This window comes from Pieris rapae, chromosome 6, assembly GCF_905147795.1.
Source record: "Pieris rapae chromosome 6, ilPieRapa1.1, whole genome shotgun sequence".
NCBI classification, from domain to species: Eukaryota; Metazoa; Arthropoda; class Insecta; order Lepidoptera; family Pieridae; genus Pieris; species Pieris rapae.
The window spans coordinates 7,435,327-7,453,723 of record NC_059514.1 but is presented as its reverse complement, the minus strand read 5'-3'; the positions used below and the strand labels follow the sequence as shown (position 1 = coordinate 7,453,723).

Below are 18,397 nucleotides of genomic sequence, written 5' to 3'. Positions count from 1 at the left end.
TTTTATTGGCTAAGATAACCATTAAATTTTTGCCGCGGGCTTATACCTAATTAGTGAATGAAGTGTATGAAGATCTTTGTATTTATCTTACAGCATATTGATATTTATAGATAGTGTAGATACTTACAGTATGTGACACGGTAGAGAAGATTAAATATCTAAGATATTAATATTTTTAGTCAAACGAAAATAACAGATTTGAAGCGAGAGTTGAAGTTAGTTTGAATTTTGTTGTCAACATATGTCACTGCTATAGGGCAGATACGACAAAATAAAAAGTCAAGTAAAAGATATGATGGCAAAGTAAATTTTGGGCCATTATTTTTGTTAGGCTTATAGTAAAAGTTTTTGGTAAGTCGTCGATTTCGTGGACTTGAGATAAAGCTAAGCCAACACTCCGATAGATTCGTAGTTTGCTCTATAAATACCAAATATGACTTAACTCGATAGTTTAGTCTGAGCAAAGTGTAAGTGCGCTCTATAGATCTCGGCATTAGTGTCTTATTAGTAAGGAATATCACTACAGCCTATGATCGTTTAATTATTTTTTTTCTTATCTACCCTTATTTCGTGCAGTACCATCAAGTTTCCGTAGTGTAGCGGTTATCACGTGTGCTTCACACGCACAAGGTCCCCGGTTCGATCCCGGGCGGAAACAGTGCTTTTGTAAATTTTAATAATTATTTTTAATTAATTTAATTATTAAATTAATTTAATTAAATATTTTTTATACATAGAAATATATATTAAACGTATTTTTAATTTTATCGGCTTTAAGAGAAATTGAATAATCAACTATAATTTTTTTTAGTCCTCGGCATCCTAAAATTCAGGATAAACTAAACACGCCGGAATAAATACATTTTATGTGAAAAGCTGTGTATGTAATAAAATCTACTAGGTGGCGCGCCACTAAAAACCAATAATATGTAATAGGCAATCAGAATGGCCATTTTAAATTGCAAAGACTTGTTCAACTTAGCAATAATTGATTATTCTGGAGGTTAGTTGATTTAGTTCCTAAGTGAATATTTGCATGTCGTTAATGAAGTACAGTAAAAAATGGACGTCTTCGTAGCACGTTTTAATTAAAAATGTTATAAATGACTCCCTTAATAGATTCTTATGAATGTTCGTGATTTTAGTTTGCTTTTTATAATGAGCTTTATTAATTAGTATAATTAACTGATAATTATGGTGCATTTATATCTCATAATATTACACATATTTAGTTAAATGTATCTAGAATGTACATGTAGGTACATGGTATTAATACACTTTTTTTCTTTGTTTCTTTCTGATTTTATTATAGACATGTATGCATATGACGTAGTGTACAAACATTAAATACATCTATAAAATCCCTTTTAAATGCCATCGTCAATTTAGAATGTAGAAATTATGATGAAACCAACAGATTAATTGAACACTCGTGAAGCCAATAAATCAAAAAAAAATCTACACGGTACAATAAGACTTAAAATCAAATTTTACAAATATAATTGCTGGATTCGTTTCTTAATAAACTAAGGTATACTAATTATAAACCTTTCCTTATAATAAGATAATTGTTTTTATTTTTTAATACTATATGTTTGTTTCTTAATTAGTAGATTTCTTCACTCACTCACAATGTTTTGTTCAATCATTCGGTTACCCAACAGAAGTCATGTATGTATTCCAAATAACACTTGAGAACCTAAATCAGTTAAAGTACCACAAGGCAACAAATCTTATTAATCATAATATTCCATACTGCACCATATATTACTGTGATGTGAACAGTTGGCGTTAATGGTCTTACCCCGGGGGAAATGTGAACTGTAATTTTATGTTACAATAACGATTTGAATAAAGATAGTCTGTGGTAATTAAGAGAATTATTATTCAGTGTTACAGATTCTATGGTTTGTTCGTTATTTGGATAACTACTTAAGATACAATCTATATAGGCACCATCACACTAATGTATCGCAAAATTAAATAAAATAATTGTGGTATATAATGTTTGTATTTTTGTTATTGTCTTAGAATATATTAAAGCAATAACTGTAAAGGGATTTTTGTGGTTAATCAACACGCGTTCATTACAAAAATAATTTCGTAAAAACCGTTTCTACGTATCAAATATTAGGTATGTAATAAAATCTCGGTAACCGTATAAGCAGGAGCTAGATATATTTAAATCTTATAGTTTTAAATAAATTAATGATAAAATATTGTATCCTAATAACCATGATATATTAATTAATAAGAATGTTTTCATTACGTTGGTATTAATTATATCATACTAATAATGTTATTGCTGCATAAATCGTAGAATTAACATATTGCTAGTGCATTGTAGATAGGCTCATCAGATTTAGTGCTAAACTATATAAACACAGCGGAACCATATTGTAGTAAATTATTTAAGTACAAATTCATTCCATTTCATTCATAAACTCAATGTTTTTACAAAGTAATGCGAGATATCATGGAGGAGTTAGGATTTAGGAGAAAGGATTCAGGCTAATACCTGCACATGAGTTTCATCGTCGGATGTCAAGACAGATTATGAAAATATACCATCAATTCACAAGTTAAGAAATGTTTTTTGCTGCGTTTTCTGTACCATTTTGACTTAGGCTTCTCAAGAAAAAAGCGTACCAATTCTTAAAAGACCGGCAATGCACTCGCAAGCGCTCTGGCATTGAGTGTATCCCATGGGTGGTGGTATCTATATTACATACGTATATTACATATTTTGAGTCCTTTAAGAAAAGAGCGTACCAATTATATAAAACCTGTGAAATATAACATTGTGAGGAAACCGACATGCCTTAGACTCAAAAAAGTCAACGGTGTGTCAAGCACAGAAGACTGCCTGATACAGAAATATGAGCTCTAGACCTAAATGACCATTTTAATATAATATTTGTATTTATTGTAATTTGATGATTTTTGATCTGTTATTGTTTGATTAAAATAGCTGAGTTTTCTAGTATTTACTTCATAAGAAAGGCTTCTTTCCAGGTGAATTCCAATGACCCGCTACCGCTCTTGACTTGTCATACATACATTAAGGGTTTTCTCAATTTCCATACAAAACAATTAAAAGTTCTATACGTTTATCGTTTCCAATAAAATTGGTTTAAGGAAAAATCGACCCTTATGATCTTCGAAAGGTAAATCGCACGTAAATCCTTTCGAACAAAGAAGCTTTTCATGCCCATCAAAGGATATACATTGTACGATATAATTTTTAAGAGAACACTAAATCCTCTAACATATTTCCCACTTCTTCGGGAAATCTATGGTCCTTTGTCGATGCTCAACAATGAGACAAAAATAACATTTTCTTCAGTTTTTCCTGTTATACACGATATCTTGTTAAATAAATGTGTTCCTGTTTCTTGTATTTCCGCATATAGAAATATAAATATAATTAAATTACTTATTGAACAATGTAGCCTACATAGTAATAATAATAATATTAAGTAAAATTGATAAACAGAAAATTATAACAACTTTAAATACAGAACTATTTTTTGTTCTGCCCAGTTCGGCATTATACCTTTAATGTTGGCAGCATTTTCGCTAATATGCTATTATCGTACTCCAACTTTGGGGTCAGCGGTACTACCCACCAGGCGGCAAATTAAATCTTTAACAAGCGTCTTTGCAGTTTTACTCGACGGCTCAGGAGGTTCTACTCTAAAGGGAAGGAAATCAAAGTTAGATGGAAGACATATATTAGAGCCGTTTATTATTTTCTACCTGGTCTATAGCCGCGCCAGTGTTATGCTTGTCCGAGGGTGCACCGGAGCTGTCACAATTTGTGCTGCTGTTCAAACAATTTGTATTAAAAACTTGGCGATTGAAAAGTGGCGGAAAGTTTCTTGCCAGTTCTTCTTACCCGCTCTACGCCCTTGACTTGCGAACTGGTTGTAAATGTAAATTTACGATTAATTTATTTTGTTTTTCTTGACGTTCATAAGTGTACATGTTTATTCATACCTATATGAATAAAGATATTTTGATTTGATTTTGATTTGTCGTGTGTAAGTAGCATTCTACACTAGCTACTTATTGAACTAGTTGTTTATGATACAATAAGTTTAAATGCTTTTAAATTCTACGCTAATGTTTTTCTTAGTACTTTATTACACTTTTAGGTTGACGACTATGACTCTCAAATCACATCTTATATCAGTTTTCAGGTCCTAGAGTCGAATTTAGTTCTAAGTCTCGCTTCTGAATACTGCCAAATACCTTAGATCTATTTATGAAAAATTTGGAAGGAGCGATATAAATATATAGTCGTACAAAATAAAAACCTAACTGTAGTTGATTGGCTCCATTAATTAAAGAGTATAATTATGTAAAAGGTATAAAAGTAAGTCTTCTCTCTGTTTGTTGTAATGTTTTCATTTCGGTTTTTGCATTGATTTCTTTTCTCTCTATACTTTATAAGGAATTTAAATAAATGTGTACTTAGGTGTACCCTTCAGGCAGGATTAAATCCCTTAGTGTTGTTTAATGTTTTCTGTAAATATATCTTAATCTTCAAGCAATAATAAAAAAAACAACCTTGAAAGGTTTTTCTATGAAAATATAATACGAGTCGATTTGTCACGAGTATTTGACGATATATTCTTTCTTAAACATCATCTATCGTCAACGTACCTAATTATAGTTATTATCAAGACACAAATAGCATATGAAGCTAATTATTACTTGCAATGTCGTGCCTTGAATATGAATTCAATGAAACCCACAACCAAACTTAAAGCAAAAACACGTGTCAAATGGCCGTTGCCGTCCCTTAAAGTTGGAAACGGAGGTCCTTGATTCCAACAGTCAAACAGTGAATGTTTGTGCAAACAAAATATGCAAAGTAGGTGCGGGTTTGCGAGATACGGGCTTAATTATGTGAGGGCATGTCCGTTTCTACATAAGCTAATAAAAATGCAAAAAATGTGGCGAATTATCAATTATAATTAGTATGAAATTACGGATACACAGAGCGGAACGTGGTCTAATTGTCGGCCTGCCTTTTGAAGGGCTCGTTTATATTTGAATAACAAGGAGTTAATAGCCGAATGTTCAATTGCTCAAAATTATGCATTTTACGCCGGATGCTTTTAATTACGTTGCATAGAGGTATTTTCTTTGTTATGAATAGGTGACCGGCTAAATAGGCATCTCCTGTACAGGCAAGCCCAGCAATAGGTCGCGTCTCACTTAACTTATAAGGTGGCGTTACAGCCAAACAACTGTCATTTAATATTATGTATATAAAAACAAACGTCCTTTCGCCGCTTAAACGAACATGCTCAATTATAGTTCGAGCTCAAATTTTTAATAAGCTCACGAAAGTTGTTTCAGGTATTCAAATTATTGACCGTTTTTTTTTAATCAGTGGTTGACACAGAGCAAAAAAATTTAATAAATAATTGACTACTCCTTGGAAAATTAGCGTATCAGAATTTCTCGAGAATGTAATTAAGTTACGTCCTTATTTATCACATCGAATTCCAAGAATTCCTGTGACATGCATACATATTAATTAGTGATACTGGTATATAGTACGCGTTTGTTTCTCGCTTTGACTGGCTGCATGAATAGCATATTAAAGAATTTTTTTTAGTAAATACTTCAACACGTACTAGTTTTACATGTTATGGCCATTGAGAGTATTTCCATACTCGTACTAGTATGTATTATATAAGAATATGTTGGTTCTCATTTATTTATTACCTTTGATGTCTTAAGTTTCTTTGCGGAAAACTACTCATTGAAAAAAATCTTCAATGAAAACAATTTATATTTTCGTGTATAGAATCAATTGCCTAAAATTTTAGAATTGGAAGCGAAACCCCTTTGCTGTAAAAATCAGACGGTAAAACTTATGAATATATCTAATCTTATGGCATGAAAAATGTCACTGAATTATGATCACAATCAAAATCTAATTTAATCTCCATTCACTATTTCTTTGTCTGGTTGACCTTCGAGGTAGGACTCTATATGATCCCTTGGGGACCGTCCTCTTATTACCCTATTAGCTTCTATATTTTATATATGTATAAATATAAATATGTCACAATCTCTATCAACAATCTCTAGTTCTAAAAATATGTTAAGACTAAAATGTATACTAACTATGAATTTTACTAAGATATTTGCAATAATATAACATTATATAGAATGTCTCAATAAACGCTTTCTAATAGAAATAATGCATATTCTAAAATAGTTACCAATTTTAGGCTAGAAAATAATGATTATCCCCACGATTTTTATGCTTCCCTTTTCTATGGGGCTAATATATACCATATTAAAAAAACCCTTGAATGACATTCCGAGGGCGCTATGACTAACTACAGTTATCTAGTAAATTTGAGGCAATATATATTCGTTCAAGTGCAGAAATATTAACAAAAATTTACACATGTAGGTTTGCCCCATGCCCCCTTTGAGGACAGGCGACTTCGCTCTCTATAAGTACTTTAGTGCAGACGAAGATTTATTAAACGTAAGCCGATTCTTTATCTCCCCCAAGTACGATTTATAACACCGAGATGTTTTAGATTTTAATAAATCACAAATGGATATCGGATTTCTAAAGTATCACCCCTGGATTTTCTTGTGGGGAACTATGCTTATCACAGTGTACGTTACAGACAGTTGGTTGATAATTTAAAGGAGGCAATGCAACCAGTTTCTTTAGTTGTAAGAAATGAATTTTCATGAAATATTTTATATATTGAGCAAAAATCGGGTTCTTGTTTTAAATAAATTGCACAATATTACATACTAGAAATATAGACTATAGAAATAAGGGTTTCAAGGTAACTAAAAGATATTCTTATTTCTTGCCAGTTCTTCTTGCCCGCTTTACGCCCTTTGACTTGCGAACTGGTAGTAAATGTAAATTTACAATAAGTTAAATTTTTCTGACGTTCATAAGTGTACTTGTTTTCCTATATAAATAAAGATACTACTACAGATTACACACACTCACATATAGATTACTAGAATACTTTATCTACATCTTTCTTCATCATGACGATATATTTGTATGATTATAGAGTCGATTTGGGTAAGAGCGCAGGTCAAAATTTATAAGTATTACTGCATGTACAACGTGCTATTGTGTAACAGAGGGTTGACGAAAGAATGTAAATCTTGTAAGTTCCTTTTAAAGCACGTGTCGTTTTATAAAGACACGTTACTGTATATACGTTACACCTTATTAGACTGTATATAGAATTCTTTTGTATCACGAATTAAAAGGAATCGGTTCAAGCAAGTATACCCTTTTTATAAGCGTCCAGCTTGATTATGAATAGCAAAACTATTTTTTAGTTATTTATTTTATCAAAGTTTACCACATCATGCATAATGCTATATCTATAGTATATGTTACAAGCTATATTTTCTAAAATATATAACAATTACGGTAAATGTTACAAAAAGTAAAAAAAAAAATTGCATCAGTTTTAGATTTAACTAAAACAGTGAATTAGATAATATATCAGAAAAGCACATAACAATGTTTTTTTTATGAATTATGAAATGACACTACTGCCACTACTCAAACTTGATTATCAAGTCCATATTCACACTTTTCAAATAGTAAATGAAATTATATTATATAATTTTATTTAAAAAAATTTAAAATAAATAAAATAAATAAGATTTTGTTTAGTTAAACCTAGAAAGTGTAAAGTTAACTTTTCACTGATTTAATCAATCATGTGTGTAAGTAAGTGGCTTAGTTATTTGATACAGTTAACTAAGTTGATTTTGTTAAAATCTCTTATGATTAGACTGCAAAAATATTTATAATTAAGTTTAATATATAATAGGTTAGGTTCTATCAAATAACATGTATTTTAGTTAATCTATTGAATTTCTTTGTTGTCCTTCTGGAGTACTTCATCATCGCAATATTAAATTTCCCCAGAGCTCAAGAGTTCGAAACTAAAAATTTGGGTCCAATTTGTCATTTTACGAGTTTCAATGCCTGAAAGTTACTATTGCTGCTAAATCATACGACTCGGACACACATATTATACTTTCCGACTAACTTTAAATATACTTTGTTAGTTTTAATTTTAAAGTGATGTTGTGCTTTATACTTAATAATTATTATGGGTGTTAGTGCTAGAAGTAGATAAATTTGTGTGTGGATTCTTAAACATGAGATCAAACAATGAAAAGACACATCTTGCCGCCAGCTATAACGATATTTAAAAGGCTTCTCATGTGATGAACTTTACAAATGTAATACTAATTCATAATCGAACACAGTTTATCACACCCTTTTTAATCACGCACAGAAAAAAACATTTTGTATATTCCTTTATGTTGCAATCTCATTTTATTTCAAGTTCAAAGTACAGAAAAAAACAATTTTTTATGTTCATTTCTGTTGCATGCTCATTTTATTCCACGTTAAAAGATGTAAAGTTTTGTTCCAAACACAAAATTCTTTTAAAACTTGATTAAAAACTGCATTCAAACCATTGTCAAAAACGCGGAGCTCCAAGCGAAATCGCCACCGCCAGGTGTGTACAATATGTAAAGATACGAAACATCACCTACATAGTTAAGATAAAAGCGATGTGCAAACAAAGACAAAACATTGGAATCGTGAATTTTAAAACAAGCGAGTGCAGGTAATAAGTACCTGTCAAGCCTGCGTGTGGGCACAGGCGAACAAACATTTACCTTTCGTTCAGGAGTAATTGTTTAAAATTGAGCCTAACTGTGTGGGCCATCCTAATATTATACGCGAAAGCGAGTTTGTCTGTTCCGTTTTTAAGTACTAATTTTTCTGTAAGATTTTTTATATATGTAGCAGCTGTATATTATGTATGTGATAATAAAACACTTCATCCTCAACAATCGACATTCTACTAAAGTTAAGAACTCTCCTAGCGTAACTTTCTTAGTGTTCAATTAGTTAAATTTTGTGCGCTATGCATTTACTATTGATTCTTATTATTTAAGTATTTGCAAATTGAGACATTCATGAATATTATGAAACTTAATAAACATTGAGTGCTTTAATGCCCTTATGTCGATAACTTTTTGATTTTTTAAAGGCTTTTTGATTTGGAGGTACTAAAATTTATTTTTAGTTGTACTTAATAACCGGTATGGAACTTTTCAATCATATATAAAACCAGCGATTTTTAAATTAAATGCAAAATCGTTTATTGAAAACTATAATACATTTAAGCGAGTTGTATGCCATAAGGCATACACAAAGTCAACGTCACCAACTAGTCCTATATCTGTGATGCACTTAAGGTATGAGAAATGGGCTTTTGTTGAGTTATATGAGGCAAACTGCCCTGTAAATCTAGTCATTCATAAGTGGTTATGTATTCATCTAAACCTAGTTATCCTTTATTCTTTATGGTCGTTTCTATGGCTACAATATGACTGTAAGAATTTTTTAAATCGAACGGTTTAATAGTCGAGTCACGACACTGGCATGACATCTGGTTACAAAAGTTCATAATAGCAATAATTAATTTTAAACATTAAATAATACAGAACCCATCAACGGTAGAGAATAAATTTATGAATTATTGTCATTAAAAGCTGTACTTAAATAGTTACATTATTGAAATGAATATAAGGAAGTGTCTCGTTAAGACAATTGGAATCTAAGCTTATTTCTTATAATATTTACTAATTCATTAAAAATTAAAAGTACCGTGTTTTATACGTAATGTCCCTCAATCTAGCTGCTGTTAGTCTCTGGCAGAATGACCAACACTGTGGAACATTTTGCTCCTCAGCATAATGCTGAGCCGGGGCCAATTACAGCCATAGCACACACACATAACTCATTTGAAACGAGCCGAATGAGATAAATTTGATGATTATTATTATTTTTTATTGTTTTTGATATCTCATTTTAATTTTAATTTTTGATTATTGTTATTTTGTGTGGTTGTGTGTGTGGTTGTTTGATGATTTGCTTTTTAGTTAATTAGAGTTTTTACGCCGGCTTTTTCCGCGGCCTACACCCTCTGTCTTCTTTGCCGATGAGTATGGATGCCTACAGGTTCGAATTTAATGGCGTGGAATAAGTGATACCTTGATGATATTATGTTACAAAATAAACGTATTTATTTATTTGTGTTTTGTTTGTAATCAATGTTATGTCTGTCGGTCTATCTGTATCAATTTCCTCATTGATCTCGTAAGCTTTCTACAATTGAGGTTCAAATCCCTAGTGATTTTAAATACTGATACTTTAAATACACCATTAGGATTTTGGTACGGAATTACTTGTACCTATGTACACGTTAGTGCACTTCAATATATCTTGAGTACATATGAGATACACAATTCACAAAAGAGACAAATAAAAAACAAAACAAATTGACATGAAGGATATTATAATGTTCCATTACGCACTTTATTAAAATACACAGGAATGAGTCTTTTACATTTTGAACGGTCCAATAACAAGTTGCTTAATACTTCAATCTCAGCTGTTGCTAAATATCTCGATATCGTAAGCTCAACTACGGAGCAACTTCAATAGGATTTAACTTTGCACTTCTTGCTGTGAATTTTCAGTTAAACGTTCTATTCAATGTATTTAAGATATCATTATTGGAATTTTTGTGAATCATATAAGGTATAGTATATTTATAAAAAGGCAATGGTTAAAATTCTAAATGGAATAAGATATATTATTATTTTTTTAATTTTTCATTGATCAGGTATTTTTTAAAATATTGTATTATTTTCTGATTCTTTCTACTGTATAAGTTTGAGTTTATTCGTTACAGATCTACAAAAATACAAATCTCTTTCCCTCGTATACTTAATAAAAATAAAAAAAAAATAAAATAAAATAAAATAAAAAAGCCTTTTTATTTCCTACAAATATAACTTTTTACATAGGCCTACTTATCTAATTAAAATTAATACCATCCTATTTTTATTTATTGTTATTAGTATACTACTTATATACTATTTGCAACTATATATATCCTATTTACTACTAGATAATATTTACTATTACATTATTTTATTGTATTATTAGCTGGCTTGGTTAGATTTTAGTATACTTAAATAATATAAATTGTAGGAACCCCATTATTGGGTGAAGGCCTCCTCCAAATATGCCCATTTGTATCTGTTCTGTGCAGTCTGTTTCCAGTTTGGGCTGGCTACTTTTTTGATCTCATCATCCCAACGAGTATGTGGTCTTCCTCGATTTCTTTTACCTTGAGGTCCATTCCAAAAGGTCACTTCTGTGGTCCATCTTCGGTCTTTAAGCCTCGCGACATGGCCAGCCCATCTCCATTTAAGTTTTTGTGCGTATTTCAGTGCGTCTGTAGCTTTGGTTTTTGATCTTATTATTGTGTGTCGTATTTTGTCTGATTTCTTTAGTTTAAGCATGCTGCGTTCCAGTCCTCTTTGACAGGTGGTGATAAGATTTTTTACTTTTGAAGTGAATTTCCAGGTCTGGCAACCATAAGTCAAACTTGGAAGAAGGTTAGAATTCATAATTTTTGTTTTTATGGTAATAGGCAGGCCACTTTTAAAGATTTCCTTTAAACTCCAATATTTATTCCAAGTTTGTTGTATTCTTCTTTTCACTTCTAGTTCGTTATTTTTCGGATGAAAACTAATTTGCTTACCTAGATAGATGTATGAATCTGTATATTCGAGTGGCACATTATCTATTGTTAATATTCTTCTCCGCCGATTTGTCATTGCCATAGTCTTAGCGAGATTCATTTTCAGACCCACCTTGATACTAGCCGAATGTAAAGTTTCCATCATTTGTTGTAACTGGGTGCTGGATTCTGATAACAGCACTAGGTCATCTGCGAATCTTAAGTGACTTATGTATTTGTCTTTTATATATAGGCCTGACTTACTCCAATCTATCTTCCTGAAGATAGCCTCCAGAATTGCTATGAATATTATTGGCGATAAGGGGTCGCCTTGCCGTACGCCTCTTTCTATAGTAAAACTTGGTCCTAGAGATTCTAGCTTAATTTTGCCCGTGTTGTTTTTGTATACGCTCTTTATGACTTGTATGTATACGTCTTCAACTCCCTGCTGTTTTAGGCTTTCCCATATACTTACATGTGTTACTGTATCGAATGCTTTTTGATAGTCAATAAACGCTATGTATAGCGGTCTTTGTTGTTCTTGGTACTTTTCGATGATTTGTTCTAGTGTGTGTATATGGTCCACAGTTGAGAAACCTTTCCTGAAGCCTGCTTGCTCTATTGGTTGTTTTAATTCCAACGTGCTGCTGATTCTTTTATTTATAATGGCTGAGAAGAGTTTGTAGAGGCTCGGGAGTAAGCTTATTGGTCTGTAGTTGCCAATATCTTTCGGATCACCCTTTTTATAGATGAGTATGATGTCCGATTCAGACCATTGTATGGGCGTTTTAGTCTTTTGCAGTATTAAGTTGAATAGTTCCGCTAGTGGTCCAGCTAATGTTTTGTGTGCTAGTCTTAATACTTCATTTGTTATGTTGTCCGATCCAGGGCTTTTTCCCAGTTTTAAGCTATTTATTGCTTCTTGGACTTCCATTTCGTCCACTGGTTTTATACTTATTTCGTCGTTATTTTCGTTGGTGCTTGAGATGTTATTATTTTGGATGTTATCACTGTATAACTTTCTATAGAAATCTGTCGCCGCATTGATAATGGCAGTGCGCTTGCACAAAGTTCTGTTGTCTTTACTTAATCCTCCTATCCAGGTTTTGTTCGATCTAAGTTCCTTAAAGGCCTTCTTTGTGCTTCCTGTGTGTTGTAGATGTCTTTCTATAGTATTTTCTCTGTATTTAGCGTAATCTCTTTTTATGTATTTATTTGTCACTTTGTAGAGGGCGGAAAGCTCATTTCTCATTGATCTCGATTTATTATTTCTTTCTTGTAGTTCTTTTCTTCTTTTTAGTAATAGAGCGGTGCGATCTGATAGTATTTTGTGGTGTTTGTGTGGCTCTCTACCCTTTTCTCGAGCTTTTTGCAAGCTTTGGCTAATAGCATTTACTATTTTGTCGTGATAAGTTTGTATTGATGTATGTTTCAAGTTGTAAGAAGGGTAGGGTAGCATTGAGGTTAAGTTATTGTTATATCTTACTACTTCGTCTTTGGTCTTCAGTTGAAATTTGATTTTGCTTGTAAATTTCACTCTACTTTGTTTTTGTTTGGCTATTTTTAATGTTGATCTAATTAATCGGTGGTCTGACGGATAGTTTAAATTCAGGACTTCAAAGTTATTGAATAGTTTTGGTTGGTTGGATAGTATATAGTCGATCTCATTTTTGTGTTGTCCATTTGGGGATCGCCACGTCCATCTCCGGCTACTGTTTTTCTTGAAGCATGTATTGATGATTGTTAAATTGTGTTCAAGTGCGTAGTCGACAAGTCTCTGTCCTCTATCGTTTCTTTCACCGTCCCCATGTTGATGCACTATTAAGTATTCACCTTCTTTAGGAGCCCCTACCTTCGCATTAAAGTCGCCCATTAGTATAATGTTCTTATGTGTTATTTCCATAGCTTTGTCGATAGTTTTATAAAATTCCTCTATTTCTTCTTCTTTTGCGGATTCGGTGGGTGCATATACCTGTATAATGGATATCTTAAATTCGTGAAGTATTAAATTTAGCATTGCCACTCGTTCTGTTAGGCCGATGAAGCTTTCGATGTTGTTTTTAAGAGACTTCTTAATGATGAAGCCCACTCCAAATTTACCTGGTGTACTACCAATGTAGCAGAATATTAAGTTGTCATATTCCTCTATTTTATTACCAAGTCGTCTGATCTCTGAGATACCGATTACGTCATAATTGATATTTTTTGTTGCTTCATTTAACTCCAACCAGCGTTCATGTGAAGATAGGGTCCTGACGTTGTAAGCTGCGATTTTTAATTTGGTTGTGTTTTTGTATTGTCTCATCACCGCCTGTGTGGCTTTTTTTGGAGGGTTTTGGTCGTACTCTCCCGCGGTGACCGGCCGTATTGGGAGATTTGAGGTTGGGAGAGGGTCCGATTTCGATTGCTATTCAGTGTTGTGTTGTGATGTATTCGTTTGGCGTTGAGTTGTTTCTGCTTGAGTGAGGATTAGTTTGGGCTTTTGTATAAAATAGTTCTTCATGCTTCCTTTGTTTTTCTTAGGTGGTTGCTTTTTAGCTTGTTGAACACCTTGGCTGCCGGGGTGAAGTGTCTCTGGGGATTCAGAGAGATTTCTTTTGTTTGACTGTTTATACAACGGTTGTTTGTTGTTCAATATAATAATTTTGTCGTACTTTATAAAGGCAGTATTGCCTGCATCTTTTTCTTTTTGAACTTGGACTTGAAGTTCTCTACGCTTATTTAAAATTTCGATTGGGTAGTCTTCTTTTAGGTAATAAGAAGTATTTTGGAGGTAATGTTTATTTTTTTGGATTTTTAATTTGAATCCCAATGTGTTGGATGTTATTACTATAGGTCTAACTTTTTCGCCTTTTTTCCCCAGTCTTCTAACAGCTTCTATATTGTGAGTTTCGCATGAAATTTTGATGTATGTATTTATTATGTTTATGACCATTTCTTCGAGTTCATCGTATGACTTTTCGCTCTCTTCTACGCCAAACAAGATTAGATTTTTGCGTCTAAACTGTCTTTCTAGGTTGTTTATTTTTTTTGTTTGTTCTTCTAGGTTTTTCTCCAAAAGCTCGTTTTTTAGTTCTAAGTGATTAAACTTGTCGTTGAGGCTGTTGATTATTGTACATTTAATATCTTCTTTCATATCTAGCATGTCTTGTTTTTGTTGCTTTATATCTTGCTGCATGATAACTAACATATTTTTTATTTCCTCCATCGCCTGTTATGATGCACTTAGTGCCCTCTATGAAAGATGTATATATATAATTTTATATTCTATTTGTGATATTCTTATATTAAAATTAAGTGTTCAATATTTATTGAAAAATAAATTTTTGAAAGTTATTTTTCTCTAGAGTGATTCGAACTCGAACCCAATGGGAACGTCACCGGCACCGCAAGCTATTTGACTAAGTGTCTTTACTGCATATGCTTGAAAATATCGTACAAGTTACACGCGTCACAGACACTAAATGAGTTATATTAAATGAGTCAGTCTTGACACTTGTGTCGTTATTTTTTGCAAAAATTAGTTCACTTCACATCACTACACTATTTCACTTTAATGTTGTTCATTGTGCACAATTCCTGCATTTTAAGTATTCTTTTCAACATAAGTTATCTACAAAAGTCACTCGTTTGAAGCGTTGTGATTTTGGCGAATTATTTATGCTTTTACAATGTTTCTCGGCGGAATAACATTTACACTTTTTTATCTCGAAATATTACACCACTTTTCCTACTTTTGAAACGATATTATTTCTTGTTTGATTTTAAAAATACAAATAGTAGGGGAGCCCAAGAGGGGATTTCGGGATTTACTCAAGCGCGGCAGATTAATATACAGGGGGATACCTTGTACCCGGTTAGGTACCTCCACCAAATATGAGGCCCATATATAAGGCCGCCCGTGAAGGATACAGGATCAGATTAGTAAAAAAAAATTGATCATCAGACATTCTCGAGCGCGTCAGATTAAGGTAGTGTGAGTTAATCACATCCTAAAAAGTGTATATTCCACTAATCTGACAATTTGAGAGTGACGTAAAGAGAGGGGAGGGCAGCAAAGTTGTAAAAAAAAAGGTCATCTTGACATTCTCGAGCGTAGCTAATTTTTTTTTTATTTTGAATGAAATAATTCAAGAATATTGAAAAATATATAATCTGACGATTTCCGCAAGCCGAAATAACAAAATTTCGTCGATAAAGTTCGTGCGATAAACGCGTGCAGCTGCGTGATGCCTACATTTCCTTCTCCGCGTTTCCCTCAAAATTAGATTTCATGTGAATTTGAACCGATTTGGACCGATAGATTTTGAGAAATTTTGAAAAATCTAAAAAAATAACAATTTGTTTTTTTGAAAGTGTTTTTTTGCAATAACTTTTAAACGGCTTTATCCATCAACTTCAAAAACTAATCCACCTTTAAGCTTGAAAAACGACGTCGATCGCCACCAAACTGGTCAAAATCGGTTGATTCGTTCGAGAGATATCGTGAACGAAAGAAAACCGAAAAAAGTGTTTCTATCACATAACTTCGACATTTCATATCGGATTATCGTTTTTGATGAAATTAAATAATTACAGCTTAAAAAATGCGTCGATCGCCGTCAACCGCAGGAAAATTGCTTGATCCATTCAAAAGTTATTGGGGTTTGAAAATTTCAAAAATAGTGTTCTATCAAACTTCTATCAGACTTTCGAGCTGGGAGAACTCAAACGCATAGAAATATTATTTCTTTGAACTCAGCGAGCTCATAAGTACAATTTTAAGCGCCCAGGAATGGAATTGCAGGGATGGCCTTTAGGGTGAACCGTTTTTCTAATATTTTTTTTGTCAGATTAGGCAAATCCCTCTAGATAATCGTCAGATTATGAGACAGTACGTTTAGAATATAAAACTGAACCATATATATCTTAAGCTGACGCGCTCGAGTATTTCAAAATGGCGATTTTTTTTTGCACATTAAAATAATGGCTGCGAGTTTGCGTCAGATCGAAATCGTCAGATTATTGAATGAGAGCTTTTTTTTTGGTGCACTTAACACCCCCTTAGAAAACCTGACGCGCTCGATTAAATTTTTTTTTTTTCATTTTTAACCCTTTACGTACAACCACCCCCATCATGCAAATGATCAGATTAACATACGTACATTATTAAAAATATGTAGGACATTGATGCTATCAATATCTGACGCGCTCGAGTATGTCCATGCAACAGTTTTTTTTTTACATATTTAAACATCTATAGCCGCTTTCCCCACCGATGAAAAGGTATATATCATATAACATTTTTTTCTTCTTATCATCTAAGCTTTGCAACCCAATAGGTCTCCACGACGCTCGAGTAAATCCCCATTTAGCATCGTGGGCTCCCCTACCAAAAGAATTGGGGACACGATACGAGTTGTTTCACGTCTACCCTCAAAACCAGCATACTTAATATATATCTCTAAATAATTAATATCTCGTTTTATTTATTAATATAATATAATTGTAATTTGATTTTAAATAAGTATAAAAACTTAAGATCCTTATGTAATACGATCCTCGCGATAAAAGTCGAACTTATCATTACTATATAAAATATTCAAAAGCAAAACTGAACGTAATATCATAGATTTCCTTTCTTCTAGTATTAAGGTATTACGTAACCCAAGAGTTCAAAGTAATATTAAATCAATCTTAATGAGGTGTAATTCATCGGGGAGCGCTTAATACATTTATAACAATTTCTATATCTTACCAAGAAATAAATCCAAGTAAAATTGCTTTCCAGTTGATAAATGGAGGTTTTATTTAATCAAAGCCTCAATTATTAGAAACATCTCAATAAACTTAACTGCGTGTTATAAATCAAATTTGACAAGTAAAGGTTATGATTTGCGCATAAATAACTAGCTGACAAGATAAAATTATCTGTTCTGCATTTAATAACGGTTACATCGATACTGTAGTATTATGTAAATATTTTTCTTGCTACGTTCATTAATATTCTTACTTATACTGTTGGCTTAGTGGTTGACGCTGAGGGTTGTTGTGAGAAATCATAGCTGGAGTCCTTTGGCTTGATTTCCTAAGCAACTGTTGTATTAGGTACCAAATTATTCAAGCAAAAGCAAGGAGAGCAAAAAGAAATCTCCGTTTATGACTTTTACAGAGTCTAAAAGAATGATCTTCTAAGTAACCTATTATATTATTTTATTATTAGAAATGGTACTGATTTATATATTTAAACGACAAACGTAAGCTTGCTCTTCGCCGCATTCAAGCTTGTAGCAGCGGTCTAGTGATTTTTTTAGTTTATTATGTCAAACTAAAAAAATAATAATAATAAGTTATAAGTCACATTTAAGACAAAAATGATACATCCGACTCTCCATATCGGCTATGGAACAAGACATACTCTCAAGTTTTAATTGTTAAACTTTTGTTAGCAATGTCTTATTGTCTCATACTTCCTATATACTATCAAGATACTTAGGTCTCTGTATTAAAAACAATATCTCTGAACCTTAGTAATTTAATCTTAATTAAATTAAACATAATAACAATGTATCCAAGAAATCAAGAAATAAAAGCACAGCGATGAAAATCTTGAAAAGAACGTTAGAAAAATACAATTTTTCCATTGAAAGAAAAATGGAACATGATAGAGGGGAGGTTACAATACACAACCGGTGAACCGATGTCACAAAAGAGTATTGTTTTTGTTACTTCGCGTGTATCGAACGAACATCGAGTTTATTAAAATCGGAAAC

At 32.3% G+C, this 18,397-nt stretch overlaps 1 protein-coding gene and 1 non-coding gene across 2 annotated transcripts; one reads left to right on the top strand and one right to left on the bottom strand.

The window, feature by feature from the left end:
• Nucleotides 1-585: 585 nt before the first annotated feature.
• Trnav-cac lies at nt 586-658 on the top strand. The gene has a single exon. It is a non-coding gene; the product is annotated as a tRNA-Val (tRNA).
• Nucleotides 659-13,962: 13,304 nt separating this feature from the next.
• On the bottom strand, nt 13,963-15,415 carry LOC123689277. The gene is made up of 2 exons (XM_045628654.1): nt 15,085-15,415; nt 13,963-14,880 (listed from the first exon to the last, which is right to left on the bottom strand). The coding sequence occupies exon 2, from the start codon at nt 14,851-14,853 to the stop codon at nt 14,053-14,055; it is 801 nt and encodes a 266-aa protein (XP_045484610.1). The 5' UTR covers nt 14,854-14,880; nt 15,085-15,415; the 3' UTR covers nt 13,963-14,052.
• Nucleotides 15,416-18,397: the final 2,982 nt, after the last annotated feature.

Coding starts and splice junctions, on each gene's coding strand:
- LOC123689277 (XM_045628654.1), bottom strand. CDS start 14,853: ATGGAGGAAATAAAAAATATGTTAGTTATCATGCAGCAAGATATAAAG.